Genomic DNA, 18,442 nt, shown 5'->3' on the forward strand with positions numbered 1-18,442 from the left:
ATATATATATAAATTCGGTTCAGTTTTTACAAAAATACACAACCAAAGCGTCGGTTTTTGTTTCGGTTCCTGATTAATTTTTTCAATTTTTTACACACCCCTAATAATAATAATACTTTATAAGGTACTCAAATCAAAGCACATCAAAACTTTGGTGTCAACAAAGAAACTAGAGCGTACTACACGAACGTAACTAGAACTTTCAATTCATCCCCACCTTTTACTCTCTCAACACTTTTTATTATTTATTTTAATTTAATTTAAAATTCATAAAAATAATAATAATAACAATAATAATCAGTCTGCACATAACAGTTACACTAGGGTTGTAGATCCAACGGCCAGCATCGCTTCAGCCTCTTCATCTTCACTTACCCTTCTCTGCCATAACGGCCGCCATCACTCCACCACCACTTCTTTCTAATTCTACACTCCTTCCTTACGCCGTCATCAGGTACGCGCCAAAACACACACACCCATGTATGTATAATTGTATATGTATGTAAAACATATACAAGATTATTACTTTTTCAACGATTGCTTCGTTTCTCGTCAAACCCAGATCTAATATGTCTCCATAATCGTTTCTTGTTCATGGGTCTTTGATTTTTGGGTATAATTTTGGGTTTTTGTTGGTGGGTGTTTTAGAATTAGGGTTAGGGTTTGAATTGATTTCGTTGGTGTTGAAAATCTTGAAATTGTGAAGAGAATTAGGGGAGAAAGATCGTCGGAGGGTGTAATTACGGTGCCGGAGTCGATGCCGTCGGTGGAGATGAGGAGGACGACTAGAGTTTTCGGGGCTAGGGTTTTGAGATCAGGGAGACGGTTGTTTCCGACTCAAGATGTTAATAAACATATGAGACGGCCGACGTTAGCTCCCGCGGATGCCGAAGATGGTTGGATTGATTTGCTTGATCATGGCGGTGGTGGCGGTGGCGGTGGAGATGTTGGTTTTAAAGAAAACGGGTGGCGTAATTCGAATGAAGAAAATAAAAGTATTGATGATGGTATGATTAAATTAGGGCAATCGAAGGAAAATGAAATCAATTCAGATGTTGCGATTGGGACTGGAAGTAATCGGTGGGGGGTGGTTTATTCTAGAAAACGGAAGCGGACTGAATCGACCGATCGCGGTAATTTAGATAAGAAGTTTGGGAAAAAGTTTTCTAGAAAACAACCTGGGAAGAAAACTGATACTGAAGACTTGCAGTCGTCTGTTGCGGCTGAACCACCAAAGGTTAACACCACCAAGCTTCGCTTGTCATCGAAGTCTAGGAAAAAGAAGACTACAGGGGTTGCTGTCGCAGCCTCGGTTGCTAAACCAACTCGTTTAAATGTACCGAATTTGCCACCAAGACAGACGCGGAGCTCGTTAAGGTCAACAAAACAAAGTAACCCTTCACGTCTTGTGCAGGACGGTGTCCCGTTCTTTCCGATAAAGTCAAACCCCGAGAGTTCACGGTCAACGCAAAAAGTTAGTTTTAAAGAGCTCAAAGAATTAACACAAGATTTAGATTCTGCAAGCTGCAACGCAAGTGTATTAGTAATCGAACCGGACAGGTGTTATAGAGAGAAAGAAGCAGTTATTACCGTGCAAATGTCGGGTTCTAATCAATGGGTTTTTGTTGTTAAACGAAATGGGGTTGAAAAATTTCGCGTTGAAACTCAAAACGTGATGAAACCGTGTTATATTAATCGGGTCACTCATGCCATAATTTGGCCTAGCGGGGATGAAAGCTGGAGACTTGAGTTTCCGAATAGGCAAGATTGGGCTGTTTTTAAAGAATTATATAAAGAATGTTATGAACGATCCATACGCGTGCAAGATTCAGGAACGAGTAGTATCATACCCGTGCCTCAAGTGAATGAAGTATCAGGTTATGCAGAAGAAACGTGTGTACCGTTTCAGATGCCCGATTTGTATATCAGTTCACGAGGTGATGAAGTTTTTAGAATATTGGAAAAGAGTGATCTGGTTTATGATATGGATTCGGATGATGATGAGTGGTTGAATGCGTTTAATGATGGACGTGATTCACGGGTTGATGAAGATACTTTCGAGAAGATAATCGATGCTTTTGAAAGAGGGATGTTTTGTAGTCCTGGTGATTATTCTGATGTAACGAAGGCGGTTGATTTGTGTTTGAATCTGGCATCAAAGGATGTTTTGGAAGCTGTTTATGGTTATTGGATGGATAAAAGAAAGAAGAAGCGTTCTGCTCTTGTTCGGGCTTTTGAGGTAAACTTTGTTAATATTATTACCTGTTTTTACATCTACCCTTTACCAAATCTACTTATTTTAGTTTTAGTTTTCTGTATATGTTTATCATATAAAAAATCAGACCCGCGTTGCACCTTTGGTCCAATATTTCTATCTTTAAAAAAATATTTTTTGTGTCAAAATTGATCACATAAATTATAGTACCTTTGTATTAATCTGACATTTTTTTTATAAAATTGTTTTAAGAGGTTGCATGTATTAATATATATTAATATACACTTAAGGCAGTTGGAAATGAGTCATGCTGGGTTGACCTATAGCACTTTTAATATTTATAAATAATAGCGTGTTGAATAAGATTACATGAATTATATTATTTTAATGATTTTTAAACCTTACTAATTAAAATATTTTATTTTAGTTGGTTATATGTTTTAGTTGTACACTGTGGCTGACTTTTGACTTGTTTGACCCAGTTTACACATTTCATTTTAAGCTACCTGCTTGTTTTCTGCTTGACTCGTTTTAAGATCGAGCAACCCAAATCGACTCGATCTTAAAATGTCGATTTGGGTAATATCAGGAGTTATATGATATAACCCTTTAAGATAATGTATTTATAACTCGATCTTAAAATGAGCAAATGGTCGAATTTGTTTGTTTGATTTGTTTTTTTTTTCTGCACTGGTGCTATATTGTGTACCTGGTGCCATGTCAGCATGAAGGAGCATGCGTGTTGCCGTGTGTTTTTCTAGTAAACAAATTTATAAAAAAGTTTTAATGTTGGAAGTGTTAAGTGCGCATTTCTGACAAATGTTGATCATCAATCTTTGTTGCAGCTTTACAAACAGAAAAAACCCGAGCGACCAAATTTCAAAGCGGTTTTGCGCAAGAAGAGATCGTTTAGACAACGTGCGGCCCAATCTGGAAGAGGAAAGAAAATAACCTTCTTGAAAGGTATGTATTTTTTTTGCTTTGTTTTACAACTATTTCTCTGTATTGATTAATTTTTAAATATGAGCAAAGATTACCTTTTTAACCTCATGTTTTATTTGTAAACAATCAAACACTTATGTAGACTGTAGTATGTGAAATTGCTAAAACTAGATATTGTTCTCAATTCATCTTTACAGCCGCCTTATATGACAAAACAAAAACGGTGGCCGATGAAGCTGAAAACGTCTCTGTGAAAGTACAAGAAACCGAAGAGGCCGCAAACAGGGCGGCACAGGCGGCAATTATGAAGCGGGAAAGAGCTCAGGTGTTAACGGAGGTTGCAGATTTATTAGCTTACAAGGCCTCTATTGCACTTAAAATTGCAGAAGCTCGAGCAATGTCGGTCGATGATGATAATAATAATAATATTGATCTTTTTTAACCTGTGGATAATGCGGGTTTTACTTGATGTTTTGTTTTTTTTGCGGTTAAAAAGGTGGTCGTTTTATATGAGTTTTAGGTTTTGAAAGCTTTTGCAGGTTGTGCATGAAAAGGCTTGTAGTAGTGTAATTGCTGTACAGAACTGATTGCATGTACATTTTGCACCAATAGTAGTACCTTACAAAAATCAAATGTTGTATACTTTGAGATTTTGGTTTTATTTCTTAAAACCAAGTGGTTTTTCAACTTATGAGGTATCGAAACTCGAAAAACTCTGCTTGTTCCCTTTTTTTTGGCTTTTTGGGCTCTAATTTAGATTGTTCTTATTCTTTTTGTAACATATCTTATAGAACTATGAATCCAGGTGTCAATAGAACCATATCTTGGTATGGCTGGTTTTAACTAGGAGTGATGATTTTTGACATATTATGAATATGACACAGTTTCACACGTTTTGGGTTGGCATTGTGACAGGTATAAAATGTTTATCTATTTAGTTAGGCAGGTGATGTTTGGTCAACCTATTCAAACTCGTCCAGTTTGGTTTATTGTTTTCTGAAATCATAATTAGCAGCTTGGCTCAAACTTATCGCTTAAATTAGCGCCCTAGAGTCTAATTATACAGAACTTTAAAAGGGCAAATTTTCTGTTAATAGTGTTATATAATGTCGTCGTTTTTTAAATTTAAGAATTCGAGCATGACCTATATACAACCCGAAGATGATCCATGAAACATGTTTATCTAAACGAGTCAAACGGGTTGACGCATTGTAGTTGAGATGATAAAGTTGTAAACAGGTTAAACGATTCATAAAATGTTAAACCTGAATATATGACATAAAAGACAACATAAAATTTGATCATTTCATTTCATGTTCATCTAGTGTTTCCGATCGTGTCAAGAACTCCGGTCGATTATGAATACCGTTAAACCAAACCACTGATTAATCAATTTTGGTCAATCCAGTCTCATGATTCTGAGAAGAGCTATTTAGCTTCGAATCTTGTTTGACTTAGCCTGGATCACTTTCTATAAATGTTTTTCAAATATTGTTTACAATAAAATAAACACAAATGTTTCTACACGTACACCCTTGAGGACAACAACCTCAAACTATGACAAAAACTGGAACCTGGTGACTCAAATAACCTTAATGCTGATTCTTGTCATCTTTATTTATTTGTACTCATCATTCACCCACTATAAAAAAACCCAGATATTACAACATAACATTTCCATACAAACCCAATATTCAAGATTCTTCAATTCATGTTCATATAATTTTTCTTTTTGTTGATTTACATCTGAGGTTCTAATGGCTTCAGCATTGACTGGTGACGACTTGATGCGGTCCATGAGCCGGAACATGAGTAGAAACATGAGCCGGAACATGAGTCGAAACATGAGTCGTGGAGGCAGTCTGGCCTCTGGGAGCACCCGGGGTTGGGGAACCTCTAGTATCCGGGAAGTGTTCACAACCCCGGGTGGAGACGTTTTCCAAAAAAGTGGGAGAGAAGACGACGAAGATGAACTCATGTGGGCAGCCATCGAACGGCTACCCACATATGACAGGTTAAGAAAAGGATTCTTAACCAACATTTTGGATGACGGGAAAGTTGTTCGCGAAGAGATTGATATTTCAAACCTTGGACCCGAAGAGAGACAAAATTTAATGAAGAATATGCAAAAAGCGATCGATGATGATAACGAGCGCCTTCTTGAACGGCTTCGAGAACGTATTGATAGGGTCGGAATCGATATTCCAAGGATCGAAATACGATATGAGAATTTGTCTATTGAAGGTGATGTGTTTGTTGGAAGTAGAGCACTTCCAACCTTGTTCAACTCTACTATCAATTCAATTGAGGTAAGGTTTTCTAGTTATATATATATAAAAAAGCGCAAACAGTGTTTCAGGTCAAACCAACCCATTTTTATTGTGTTTTTAGAACGTTCTTGGCTTCTTGAGGCTTTTCCCATCGAAGAAATGGGTTATCAACATCCTTCATCAAGTATCCGGGATCGTGTCGCCTTCTAGGTAATAAAATCTTGTAAATTATAATAATTCTAGCTTCGGATCGGGTTAACTTGCTTTTTAAAAATTGAAAACACGCGTGTTCTTCTAGGATGACTCTACTTTTGGGACCTCCGGGCTCGGGGAAGACCACATTGTTGAAAGCACTAGCGGGAAAGCTCGAAAATGATCTAAGGGTCACGGGTAAGGTAATGTATTGTGGCCACGAAATGAACGAGTTCGTCCCTCAAAGAACTTGTGCTTATATTAGTCAACATGATCTACACCACGGTGAGTTGACCGTGAGAGAGACTTTGGACTTCTCGGCACGTTGCTCAGGGGTTGGAACACGCTATGAGATGTTAGCGGAATTGTCAAGACGGGAAAAGGCTGAAGGCATCAAACCAGATCCCGAACTTGATGCATTCATGAAAGCTATCGCGGTTTCAGGACAAAAATCTAGTTTAATCACTGAGTATGTCCTCAGGGTACGTTTGTTTGTTTGTTTGTTTTTATATACCATTATTTCAACTAAATAATAATACCGAGTACTAACGAGTGTTATCATTATGGTACCATAGCTACTCGGGCTAGACATATGTTCGGACACAGTGGTGGGGGATGATATGAGAAGGGGTATATCTGGGGGCCAGAAAAAGCGTGTAACAACGGGAGAAATGCTCGTGGGACCCGCAAAGGTTTTCCTCATGGACGAGATCTCAACTGGTCTAGACAGCTCAACAACGTTTCAAATAATCAAGTACATGAGACAAATGGTGCACATAACGGATATTACAATGATAATATCACTTCTTCAACCGGCACCAGAGACTTTTGAACTCTTTGATGACATAGTCCTCCTTTCTGAAGGCCAGGTGGTCTTCCAGGGCCCGAGAACAGAAGTTCTCGGGTTCTTTGAACACGTGGGGTTCAAATGCCCTGAAAGAAAAGGTGTCGCGGACTTCCTTCAAGAAGTCACATCTAAGAAAGATCAAGAACAATATTGGTTCAACAAAAGCATAGCTTACCGATACGTGTCGGTAGACGATTTTGTTCATCATTTTCAAAACTACCATACAGGCCGAAAGATTGCGGGCATTCTTCATGTTCCTTATGAGAAATCTAAAGCTCATCCTGCTGCTTTGGTGACCAATAAATATGGGATAAGTAACAAAGAACTCTTTAAGGCATGTTTATCTAGAGAATGGCTACTAATGAAGAGAAATGCTTTTGTGTACATATTCAAAACTACACAAATTACAATCATGGCTTTGTTTACTTTCACCGTGTTCTTTCGGACCACAATGAAGTATGGTGATCTAGATGACGGAGGAAAGTACTATGGCGCGCTGTTTTTCAGTCTGATTAATGTTATGTTTAATGGGATGGCTGAGCTTGCCTTGACCATTTTTCGGTTACCGGTTTTCTATAAACAAAGGGATTCATTGTTCTATCCTGCTTGGGCTTTTGCTCTTCCAATTTGGCTTTTGAGACTACCACTTTCACTTTTGGAGTCTGGAATTTGGATTGTGTTGACTTATTGCACTGTTGGGTTTGCTCCTTCTGCTAGTTGGTATGCTATTCTTCTTTCTAGTTTGACTTTTTTAGGTCAGTTGACCTTTAGAGTCAACCTACAATTATTCTGCTTTGACCTTTTCTTGTCAACATCAAGAATCTATATTTTGCATGTTAGTGGTGTTATTAACTTATTATAAACATTTCAGTTTCTTCCGGCAATTTTTGGCATACTTGGGTATACATCAAATGGCATTAGGTCTATTCCGTTTCATTGCGGCACTAGGAAGAACACAAGTCGTTGCCAACACGCTCGGCACGTTCACATTGTTGTTGGTTTTTGTTCTCGGTGGTTTCATTATTGCCAAAGGTTAGTAGTTTGTATATTTATATAGAGGAACGCTTATTTCAGAACCAATAATATGTTGAAAACTGTAAGAACCGCATAATGCATTTGCATAGTAGTATTTCTAGTAGTAAATTGGTTTTGTACTTACAAGTGCACATTTTTTTGTGTTAGATGACCTTCAACCATGGATGAAATGGGCATATTACCTTTCTCCCATGTCATATGGACAAAACGCAATCGTGCTTGTTGAGTTTCTTGATAAAAGATGGAGTGCGGTAAGTTTAAATAGATCAATTTGTTACAATACCTTAAACAAGTTAAAATCTAATAACTAAAGCCGACCACGCTTTAGCTTGTTATTAGTTTTTCAGTCCAACCGCTCCTAGTTACCCTCGTTCGAATATTTATTTGTTCAACGATGTTGTGCAGCCAAGTTTTGACAAAATGTATCACGAATCCACGGTTGGGAAAGAACTTCTAAAGGCTAGAGGAATGTTTACGGAAGGCCATTGGTACTGGATTTGTGTTCTTGCACTCTTCGGATTCTCTCTAGTCTTCAACCTTTGCTTTATGCTAGCGCTTACATATTTGACCCGTAAGTAGAGTTTTGTAACACCAATCAAATCTTCATTCTTGAATCTATATGCATATGATAATCTTATTTCAAAACTTGAAATGCAGCCATGGTGGATTCTAAATCAGTTGTAGACGATAACAACGAAAAGAACAAGAAGTTGGAGAAAATGGCAAGCGAGCCCGAGCCTAACACGTTAAACAAAAAGGGAATGGTGTTGCCGTTTAAGCCATTATCTTTGGTGTTTGATCATGTTAACTATTATGTCGATATGCCTGCTGTAAGTAGCGTATGATACGTTTGGTTTTCATTTTGAAGTCCTAGTTACAATAATCAATTTGAAAGATAATAAGCTCCGCTAACATGGTTTTAAAAATTTGTTAGGAAATGAAAAGCCAAGGCGTGGGGGAGGATCGACTGCAGCTTTTACGAGATGTGAGTGGTGCGTTCCGGCCAGGGGTTTTGACAGCGTTAGTCGGGGTAAGTGGTGCTGGAAAAACAACGTTGATGGATGTGTTGGCTGGAAGAAAAACCGGGGGATATATAGAGGGAAGTATTAGCATATCTGGTTACCCGAAGAACCAAGAGAGTTTTGCTCGTGTTAGCGGCTATTGTGAACAAAACGACATTCATTCTCCTCATGTTACCGTTTATGAAGCTCTCTTGTATTCAGCTTGGCTTCGTTTAGCTTCAGACGTCGATAAAGCTACAAGAAAGGTGTGTACAAAGTTGTTATTTATACTACCTAATAACTGAATTACTAATGTTTTTCGGGTTGAAAACTTAGATGTTTGTGGAGGAAGTGATGGAACTCGTGGAGTTGGGTCCGATCAGAAACGCTCTTGTGGGACTTCCTGGAGTTGACGGTTTATCAACCGAGCAAAGAAAGAGGGTCACCATAGCCGTCGAGCTCGTGGCTAACCCGTCAATCATATTCATGGACGAACCAACCTCTGGTCTAGACGCTAGAGCCGCGGCTATAGTGATGAGAGCTGTTAGGAACACAGTGGACACAAGTCGAACTGTCGTGTGCACCATTCATCAACCGAGTATAGACATTTTTGAAGCTTTTGATGAAGTACGATTCGTACCATTTTTTTTGGTGAATTAGCATTTTAACATTCTTAATCACTCGGGCATGCTTAAAACTTTAGAAAATCTAACTTTTTGCAGCTATTCTTGATGAAACGAGGAGGGCAAGCCATATACGCTGGACCTCTCGGGCGATATTCCCACCTTCTTGTTGAATATTTTGAAGTCAGGATATATCTTTTCTTGATCTTTTTGACTTGAATTCGATATCAAACTATCAATCTTACTTGTTTTTACTTGTTTACAGTCCATTAAGGGAGTTTCCAAGATCAAAGAAGGATACAATCCAGCAACATGGATGCTGGAAGTCAGTTCTACCGCAGTTGAAGCTCAATTAGGAGTTGATTTTGCTGAAATTTACGCAAATTCTGATCTCTATCGGTACCAAAACACTTTCAAGATTTGTACTTTTTTTATCCTGTTGGAATAATTTGATTAAAACTGAAAAACTGTATTGGTAGTAGTATTTTCTGTATATTATTAAGACAAGAGATATAATTATCAACAAACTAAAACAATAGTAACTATAATAGATAATAAGCTCATCTAACATTGTCTTTGTATTTTGATGAATGATTATCAGGAAAAATGAGGAGCTTATCAAAGAACTGAGCACACCGCCACCAGATTCTCAAGATCTTCACTTTGCAACACAGTATTCACAACCGTCTTTCGAGCAGTTCAAGGCATGTTTCTGGAAACAACATAAGTCGTATTGGAGAAACCCTCAGTACAATGCTGTCCGGTTCTTTATGACGACAGTCATTGGTCTTATTTTCGGGATCATCTTCTGGAACAAAGGAACCAAAATGTAAGTCTCTACTTTTATTAATATTTGGTAAGCCAAATTAACTTCGGTCTACCTTCTTAACCTGTTACAATTATTGAAGATTTAGACAAATATTTGACAAAAGACATGAATTTTGAAATGCATAAGAAATAATAAAACTATTGCTTTTCACACAGGTCAAAGCAACAAGATCTATCTAATCTGATGGGAGCCATGTACGCTGCTGTTTTGTTCCTCGGTGGAACAAACACATCCGCAGTTCAATCCGTCGTAGCAATTGAACGAACGGTTTTCTATCGTGAAAAAGCAGCAGGAATGTATTCAGCATTACCATATGCGTTTGCTCAAGCTTTGGTGGAAACCATATATGTCGGGATTCAAACATTTCTTTACAGTCTTCTGCTTTATTATATGATCGGATTCGAGTGGCAGATGGGCAAGTTTTTATGGTTCTACTATTATGTCTTCATGTGCTTTGTTTACTTCACCTTGTATGGAATGATGCTTGTTGCTCTTACACCAAGTTACCAAATCGCTGCGATTGTCATGTCGTTTTTCCTCAGTTTTTGGAACTTGTTCTCTGGTTTTCTCATCCCAAGAGGAGTAAGTAAATTTATTTCATTTTATTTTATAAGTTTAAGAAATAATATAACTAGTTTGTTCCTGGTTTTGAAAAGCGAGAGGCGAAGAAAAGCGACGGGGTTTAAAACAGAAGCGTAAAGTGTCAGGCGTAAAAGCTAGAGCTTTTTGTACACGAGGCGAACATACTTATATATAATTTTTATATATGTATATATCATGGGTTTTTAGCATCCCGACCCATAATGTAGCTAGCTATATTTAACCATTGAATATGACTTAATATATAAATTACCTATACATACAACCTAAAAAGCATATTGTACAACATTTGAAAGCTTAAAAACCACTTTTGTACAAAAGACGAGTGCCTCAACTTCGCCTTAGGTCGCTTTTTTGCCTAAAAATGTCGCCTTAGTGTCGTTTTTTAAACATTGCTCGCCTTGACTAGCCTAAAGCAAAGAGGCCCACACCTTAGGTCGTCTCTCGCCTCAGGCGCACTTTTTTAAACCAAGGTTTAATTTATGTATAAAACCTAAGCCTAGGATGTGTAACTTGTAAATCATAGGTCGGTTACATTGCCTGCATTAATCATAAACACGTGTAGATAAACTATTAAAAATTTTAAAACTGATGAAAATATCATGTCATAATCAATTGCTACAAATTTGGTTTTTCGATGATTACATACCTACATTGCTTCGTAGACGTGTTTTTCTTAACACTTGATTAACTTATGCAGCAAATTCCCATCTGGTGGAGATGGTACTACTGGGGTTCACCCGTGGCTTGGACTATTTACGGGTTGATAACGTCTCAAGTGGGCGACAAGTCAACTCCGGTTTTTGTGCCTAAACACGACTACATGGAGGTTAAGGTTTATTTGAAGGAATTCCTCGGATACGAACACGACTTCCTAGGATATGTTGCTCTAGCTCATGTTGGTTGGGTACTTCTGTTCTTCGGTGTTTTCGTATATGGAATCAAGGCGTTGAACTTCCAAAGGAGATGATTGGAGGAAAAAATAATGGTCGAGTTTCATTCTTTGTATTTCGTTCGTTGTATGTTTAATTGTTTATTATCTATGTGAAATAAAAGCATATCTAATTAGCGTCATTTTATTTAGGGAGAATTTCGTATTACCTTAACAAATCTTCTAGATATCAAATAGATATTATACATACCCAACCAAATTTTAAAATATCATATATATATATATATATAGACTCATTTTTAATGATTTTTTTACTTAATAGCAATTTTACCTTTTTCAAATATATTATTTTAACTCTTACGTACATGTTATTGTTAAAATTATTTTGAAGATTTTCTTCTCACTTGCACATGACACTTTTATACACACTTTAAGAACTTGTATCAATTGCTTGATTTTGGCGCTCAACATCTCACATCCCAACCTCTAGATATCGGGAATGCTATGTTTCTTATGTTGGGATTTTGTACATCGTTTTAAAATATTTTTATCAACTGTATAATTATGACTTTTCAAAAATTGTATACCGTGATGTCTTTAGACTAAGATTTAGCTAGGGTTCTAGTCATATAGGGAATTATGAGTGAAGAGGTACGTTTGGCTTGGGAGAAAAAGAAAAGGAAAAAAAGTTAAAGATGAGCCCACATTTAAGAATTAAGAAAATGGCTTTTCAGTATTGTTTCATCTCTATCAACGTTGTTTTCTGCCTTTAAGAAAATGGCTTTTCAATACATCTAGAAGCCTCATCCTGTTAAAAGTAAATATGATTCTTGTTTACTTTTCATTATTGTAAATAAACTTTATAGCTAATAAAAGATTATATATCTTATATTATCTTAAGTGATAAAAATTACATATTATATACCGTATATGAAAAGAGAACCAAATGCTACAATAAGTACTTGTATTAATCGATGTATCCGCATGCATCCATTACGTTGTACGTAGTGGATGTCAAGATTGGGCGAATTCCGGCCAGGAAGGACAAGACCCCCCCCCCCCCGGGCGATAAGGGGGAGGGGGGGGGGGGGGAGGGATTTGTCGTCGGGAGTTGTGTGCGTGCATATTATTATATTATTATGTGTGTGATATTTCACAAATGGTGTTTATGTAAAAGTTGTTTCAAAAATGATATGGGTTTGAGCGTTGTTACAAAAATGGTGTAACCGTGGTTTAAAACCACGGTTTGACTATTTTCTCTATGTAAGTGTCAGATAGGTATTTCAGAAAATAATACTTTTAATTAAAATAAGGCAAGTCGTGGTTTGAAACCACGGATTGCATCAAAAAGTTGAACATACTACCACTTCCAATTGTATGGTGGTTTTACTAGTTAAGCCGTGGTTTGAAACCACGGTTTGACCCTTTTCTTTTATATTTTAATGTCGATAAGTATATATATTCATATGTGATGTTTTTTGTGTGTCTAATTAACATGTGTTTGAAACTATGGTTTGACCATTTTCTTTTATTTTGTTAAACGCCGATAAGTATATACGTTCACTTGTGATTATTTTTTTGATTTTAATCAACCCTTGGTTTCGAACTAAGGTTTGTTTGTTTTTTTCCTTCCTTCTCCAATTTAATTTAGTAGGTTCAGACGCGATACTTTTATTGTTTTTTTGTTCTTTAAGATGACATTTCACTATTGCATATACATACTTATCGGCATTAAAAAACAAAAAAAGGGTAAAACGTTTGAAACCACGGCTTGACTAGCAAAACCACCACACAATTAGAAGTGGTATTAAGTTTAACTTTTTCATGCAATCCGTGGTTTCAAACCACGACTTGACTTATTTTAATCAAAAATATTATTTTCAAATGTATCCACCTGACACGTACATAGATAAAATAGTCAAACCGTGGTTTCAAACCACGGTTACATCATTTTTGTAACAACTCTTAAAACCATACCATTTTTGAAATAACTTTTACACATCCCACCATTTATGAAAAATTTTCTATGACGCGGGTTCAACTTTTAAAAGGGAACCACTTATTGTTTTTCTTTATATAAGAAATCTAGCTTTAAATAGCATCCTCCAGATTACATGTCATTACTGAACTCTAATAAAATTATGAGAAAATTATAGAAATAGACAAGTTTGATCAATAATTTACCAAAATAGACATGTCTATTTAACCTATATCTCTCCAATCATTGGTTTTTTAACCAATAAACAACTGACACGTCACCGAAGCCGGCTAAGGCGGCTAAGAATTAGCCTCCACTTTATGGGCACGGAATTTTATAAAAAGTAAACCGGTCCCACCTTTAACCAATAAAAATTCGACACATACATACTTTGCTTGTTTTTATCAACGTTTTAAACCACGGCAATACATGGATTGAAAAAACTAGCTAATATAAAGAATCACATATATGCATTAATTAGCTCTAAGAACATCCGCAATAATGTGTGAGCCTAATGCCAAATGCAACACCACTACAAATGTTGTGTAAATGGGACGTTGTCCATGTTGCGACGCATAGATCCAGGCGTTGCCCACATCACGTGTATACTTTTTCTAGTCTTTACATTTGTGTTATAGATTCGATCAATCACATATGTCCCTTTTTTTTAATTTTTATTTATTTAACTATTTTAAACATTATTTAATCATTACAAGGGCTTAAAAGTTCATAAAGTTAAAAATTCATAAAACTAGAAAAAAACCCCCTCCTATTTACGTGAGGGTGACGTATGGTGGCGTTTTCTCTTCCATTAAAGATCAGGCCCAGTTTTTGGGCTGTGCAGCCCGTGCAAAGGCATTAGGCCCAAAAGCTTAAATGGGCCCAAAGGTTTTTTCTAACTTTTATATATACATGAGTGATTATATGAGGCTCAAACCCTATCATCCTAAACCTATATGTAGTTGAGAACTGATAGTGAACAGACCACGTTTTTTGCCGCCTGTTATACTTTGATTAGTTTGCACTTTGACCACATAGTTTTGTTGGGTGTTTCACTTTCTTTCAAAAGTAGATAAAAAGTTATATATCATAAAAGATCTTATAACTGGATTTACAATAAAACAACACAAATCTTATATATCATAAAAGATATTTTGTTTGATTAAACTTAAATTCAACTAATTCTTTTAATAATTTTTGAAATGTTTTTAACGGATCAAACACGCGTCCACATCTTTATGGATATATTTTTTTTTATACTTTTTTTGTTTTCCTTTTCGTTTACTATAGTGAGTGCACAAAACCGATCATTTTGATACACTATATTTTTTCGTTTATTTTAGAAGGTATGGACTATAAAGACTTGATTGAGAGCTTTGCTTTACAAAACGCCAGAAGTGCCTCAAAATTCGCTTAAGTTTGATCATTTTGATACACTATATTATTTTGTTTATTTCATAACAATTGTATCCATATTGTGGTGTTTTGATATATAATTGACTAGTTTATATTATGAGGGGCCCAAAATTTATTTCGCACGAGGCCTAAATTTTTTTTATCATTCTCGAGGACGGGCCTGTTAAAGATGTCCTAGTTTGACCATCTATTCATATAAGAGTTGGATCTATATGTAATAAAGGATCAAAGAAGATAAAAAGTAAAAAAGAAAAAAAGTAAAAAGTGGTTCGTTTTGTTTTTCATTTATCATTCGTTTAATTCATGTGGTAGTACCATAGTGGCCCTCTGATCATATCAAGTAAATTAATTACTTAGTAACGAACAAAAGTATGCAAAAATATCAAATACCTCCAGACTGGGAGTTATAAAATTTCTTAATCGGTATATTTACATAAAATATAATAATTAATTAATAACTAATTACATCTACTTTCAGAACCCCTTACACGTCACCGAAGTAAGACCGGAGAACACCGGCCTCCGACAAAACGGACATGTCGTCTGTTTCCTATGAAGCATGTTTCCAACACACTCCGAATGAAACGCATGACCACACCGGCTGGGCTGGCAGATTACATCATCCTTGTCATAGTCAGTTCTACATATTAAACACATCCGATCCACTGACCTGTGTTGGTGGTTTTGAACATCTTGGAATCTTATAATTGGTAGGTCCACTAGACACACATCTTCCTGGTGGTAACGAGGATTCACACCGCCGAATCCAAGCATATATGACAAGTAATCTTTTGTGAGGATGAATATATCGGTTTTGATTCGAATAATCGGGAAGAGTAGGCTGATGTAGAAGAAGATGTTCATCAACAACTTGATGTTTAGAGTTTGAAATTTGAATATATTGTTGTGTTTTGGTTTGTTTGTATGGTGAAATGAAGGAGATGGGATTATATAATAGTGGGATTTATAATTGTTTTGTTACACATTATATGTTTGTTGCAATATTAAAATGATAGTAGTAATTCATGTGGCATGGACAGCTATTTAATTTCCCTTTAAATAAAATTTTGAGGAGTAAAAGTGGAATGACGAAATGTGACCGCTAGAACATAAACACGTAGACATTGAAAGTGAAATGCATATATTTATACTTATAATATTTACAAAATGACAATGAGAACGATAATAATCATCAAAAAAGTTAAATGCAATGGATACACATCCCAACAATAAAAAGGGGCCCTAGATAAATTAACATGTGACATTATGATATGGTAATCATACATTATTGTTTTTCCATCTTTTTACTGATTTTGATTTAAGTTATAACTTTATTTTACAACTTTTATAATGTTGACGTTGGTTTATCTAAAAGTGGTAAAAGAGTTGGTAGTTAGTATTAAAGTAAGTGTTAAAGTGGTTAATTTGTGAGTTGTAATAGTTAAATGGTTTGTAAATAGGTTGGGACATTGACTTGTTTAATCCAACGTAAATATATTAACCTAAACATGTCCCATTTAATTTAATAGATCAACTTGAATATGACACAACCCATCTTTTCGTGTATTGCCTTAACCCATTTGGAGTATTTAGTTGCATTATTGTAATATTTTGGATCACGGGATGTGAAAACTAAAAACAGCAGTATGCAAGCGGCTGCTTTCAAGACAAGCAAGATTTGCATGATGTATTGGTTTAAAATGCCCGTTTTTTAAAGAGTTGTTGAAGAAACACTAATTGACCCCAGGCAGATTACGGATAATCTAGGGGTTAAATAGATGTTTCCCACGAGGGGTTAGGTCCGGCAAAGATGGTTCTTCTGATGACCTGCAAAACAGACACCGTGAGCTCGTCACTGAGAAGGGGGGGGGGGGGTACCTCCTTGTGACCACCCTCCGGCGTGAGAATCAGACTAAATTGCTCTTGAATATAAGTGTATATTAAGAGATTGCTAGAGAAGATAAGATAATGAGATATCAGATAATGTAATGTAATGTGTCCCTACCATTCCAAGGTGTTGGAGTATTTATAGCCGAAGGTAGGTTTCCAAGAAGGTACAGCCGGCTGAATAGTATTCCTGTTCTGCCAACTGTGGGCTACGCACATGCCATGCTGGTGGTTGGTGGGTAGGCAGCGGCTGATAGCGACCAGGCCGGCTGCGTACTATTCCTGTTCCACCAACTGCAGGCTATGCACGTCCTCCGACAGGTTGGTGAGTAGGCAGCGGCTGATAGTGACATACAGTACAAGAGCGTGCTGCTCGTCATACTGTTGTCAGTGAGCTGTCGTATCTTTGGTCAGATCTTTTGTCCATACCTCGTCAGGTACAGTACAAAAGATCCTCCAGTATCGTACGGACTGGCTCATTTGTGCGGGAGTGTTCCCGGCTTTGTGCGGGAGTGTTCCCGGCTTGCTCACTCCTTCTTCAGGTGACATTACTGAATTATTTAAGAGTTAAGTGCCTTGTGCGTGTAGCCTTGCTGCGCGGGTAGCCTTCCCTGATGGCTAGTATCCGTTGCTGCGGGAACAGGCGGAGTACGTCGACCATTGGGAGGCTTTTCCTGCGGGAACAGCTTGCGTACTGCGCGTAAGGACGTCACGTCTCTGAGCATGGTGGGTCTTGCGGATCCAGTTGGTTTCTGCGCAGACGTCTCTTCAAGTTGAGTCTTGCGAGTTTAGCCTTTGCGCAGACGTCCCTGTTGAAGGTGAGTCTTGCGGGTTCAACTGCGCAGACGTCCCTCTTTGAGGTGAGTCTTGCGGGTCCAACTGGGCTCTGCTGGGACCTACCTCTTCTCGGTGCGTAGAGGCTCAGCAACAGCTTCAGCCCTGGTGGCCCTCTCAGTTGCGTTCCGAGCGGTTTCCTTAGCTAACCGAAGCTGTTCGTTAACAGCTTGGGCAGCCTTGGAACGGGCCTCGAGACGGGCCTGAACTTCAACCTCAAGGGCCTTGAAGGCCTTCTCCTTCTCCGCAGCAACGGCGAAGAGCCTCCTGTTCTCCTCCCGGACAGCCCGCGCTTGAACTACTTCTTGGATACGAGCTGCTTTTAACTTGTCGTTTTCACGACAAAGCAGCTCGACGCGCGGCTGCATCCGGGCAAGGAGAATTCGAAGCTCGTTTGTCAGCCTACCCTCCTGGTAGCTTGACATAGCTTCTCCCAGTGCACCACTGGGGCGGCGTGGCGCGCCCACTCGACGCAGTCCACAGCCGTCCGAAGGGTGGTTCCCCGGCGGATGTTCCACCGCGGAACAAACACCTCATTCGAATCCGACACTGCAAAAACAAAAAGCAGTTAGGAAAAGATGATATAAAAAAAAAAAAACATAACAGGCCAAAATAACCCTACGCACCTGTAGGGTCGACGACAGGCCTGTAGCCGCCAAACCCATCACCCGAACCTAACGGATATCCATCCAAGAGGTCAGGCAGATGGGAAGGAGGCAGAGATTGGCTAGACGCCGCAACCCCGGACATACCTGAAGGACCGGCCGTAGTCGCCGGCGCCGGAGGAGGCATGGCGGAGGCCGCCGTGGTAGAGACCAACGGAGGTGAACTCACCGGAGGTGAACTCACAACCGCGGTCGTTGCTGCGGAAGAGACCACAG

The 18,442-nt window shown here is 37.9% G+C and overlaps 2 protein-coding genes across 2 annotated transcripts; both read left to right on the plus strand.

The window, feature by feature from the left end:
- The first annotated feature begins 468 nt into the window (after positions 1–468).
- LOC143542009 (uncharacterized) lies at positions 469–3,710 on the plus strand. The gene is made up of 3 exons (XM_077034684.1): positions 469–2,239; positions 3,061–3,178; positions 3,355–3,710. The coding sequence occupies exons 1-3, from the start codon at positions 758–760 to the stop codon at positions 3,597–3,599; spliced, it is 1,845 nt and encodes a 614-aa protein (XP_076890799.1). The 5' UTR covers positions 469–757; the 3' UTR covers positions 3,600–3,710.
- A 1,147-nt stretch (positions 3,711–4,857) lies between these two features.
- LOC143542010 (pleiotropic drug resistance protein 2-like) lies at positions 4,858–11,524 on the plus strand. The gene is made up of 15 exons (XM_077034685.1): positions 4,858–5,466; positions 5,549–5,637; positions 5,726–6,101; positions 6,195–7,186; positions 7,338–7,498; positions 7,649–7,752; positions 7,907–8,072; positions 8,159–8,331; positions 8,436–8,768; positions 8,839–9,129; positions 9,225–9,308; positions 9,391–9,524; positions 9,727–9,954; positions 10,110–10,536; positions 11,255–11,524. Exons 1-15 carry the CDS (start codon positions 4,915–4,917, stop codon positions 11,522–11,524), a joined length of 4,380 nt encoding a protein of 1,459 aa, XP_076890800.1. The 5' UTR covers positions 4,858–4,914.
- The last annotated feature ends 6,918 nt before the right edge of the window (positions 11,525–18,442 follow it).

This window comes from Bidens hawaiensis, unplaced genomic scaffold (assembly GCF_021521415.1).
Source record: "Bidens hawaiensis isolate Kalapana, Puna unplaced genomic scaffold, B.hawaiensis_p1.1 tig00012729_1, whole genome shotgun sequence".
Classification (NCBI taxonomy): domain Eukaryota; kingdom Viridiplantae; phylum Streptophyta; class Magnoliopsida; order Asterales; family Asteraceae; genus Bidens; species Bidens hawaiensis.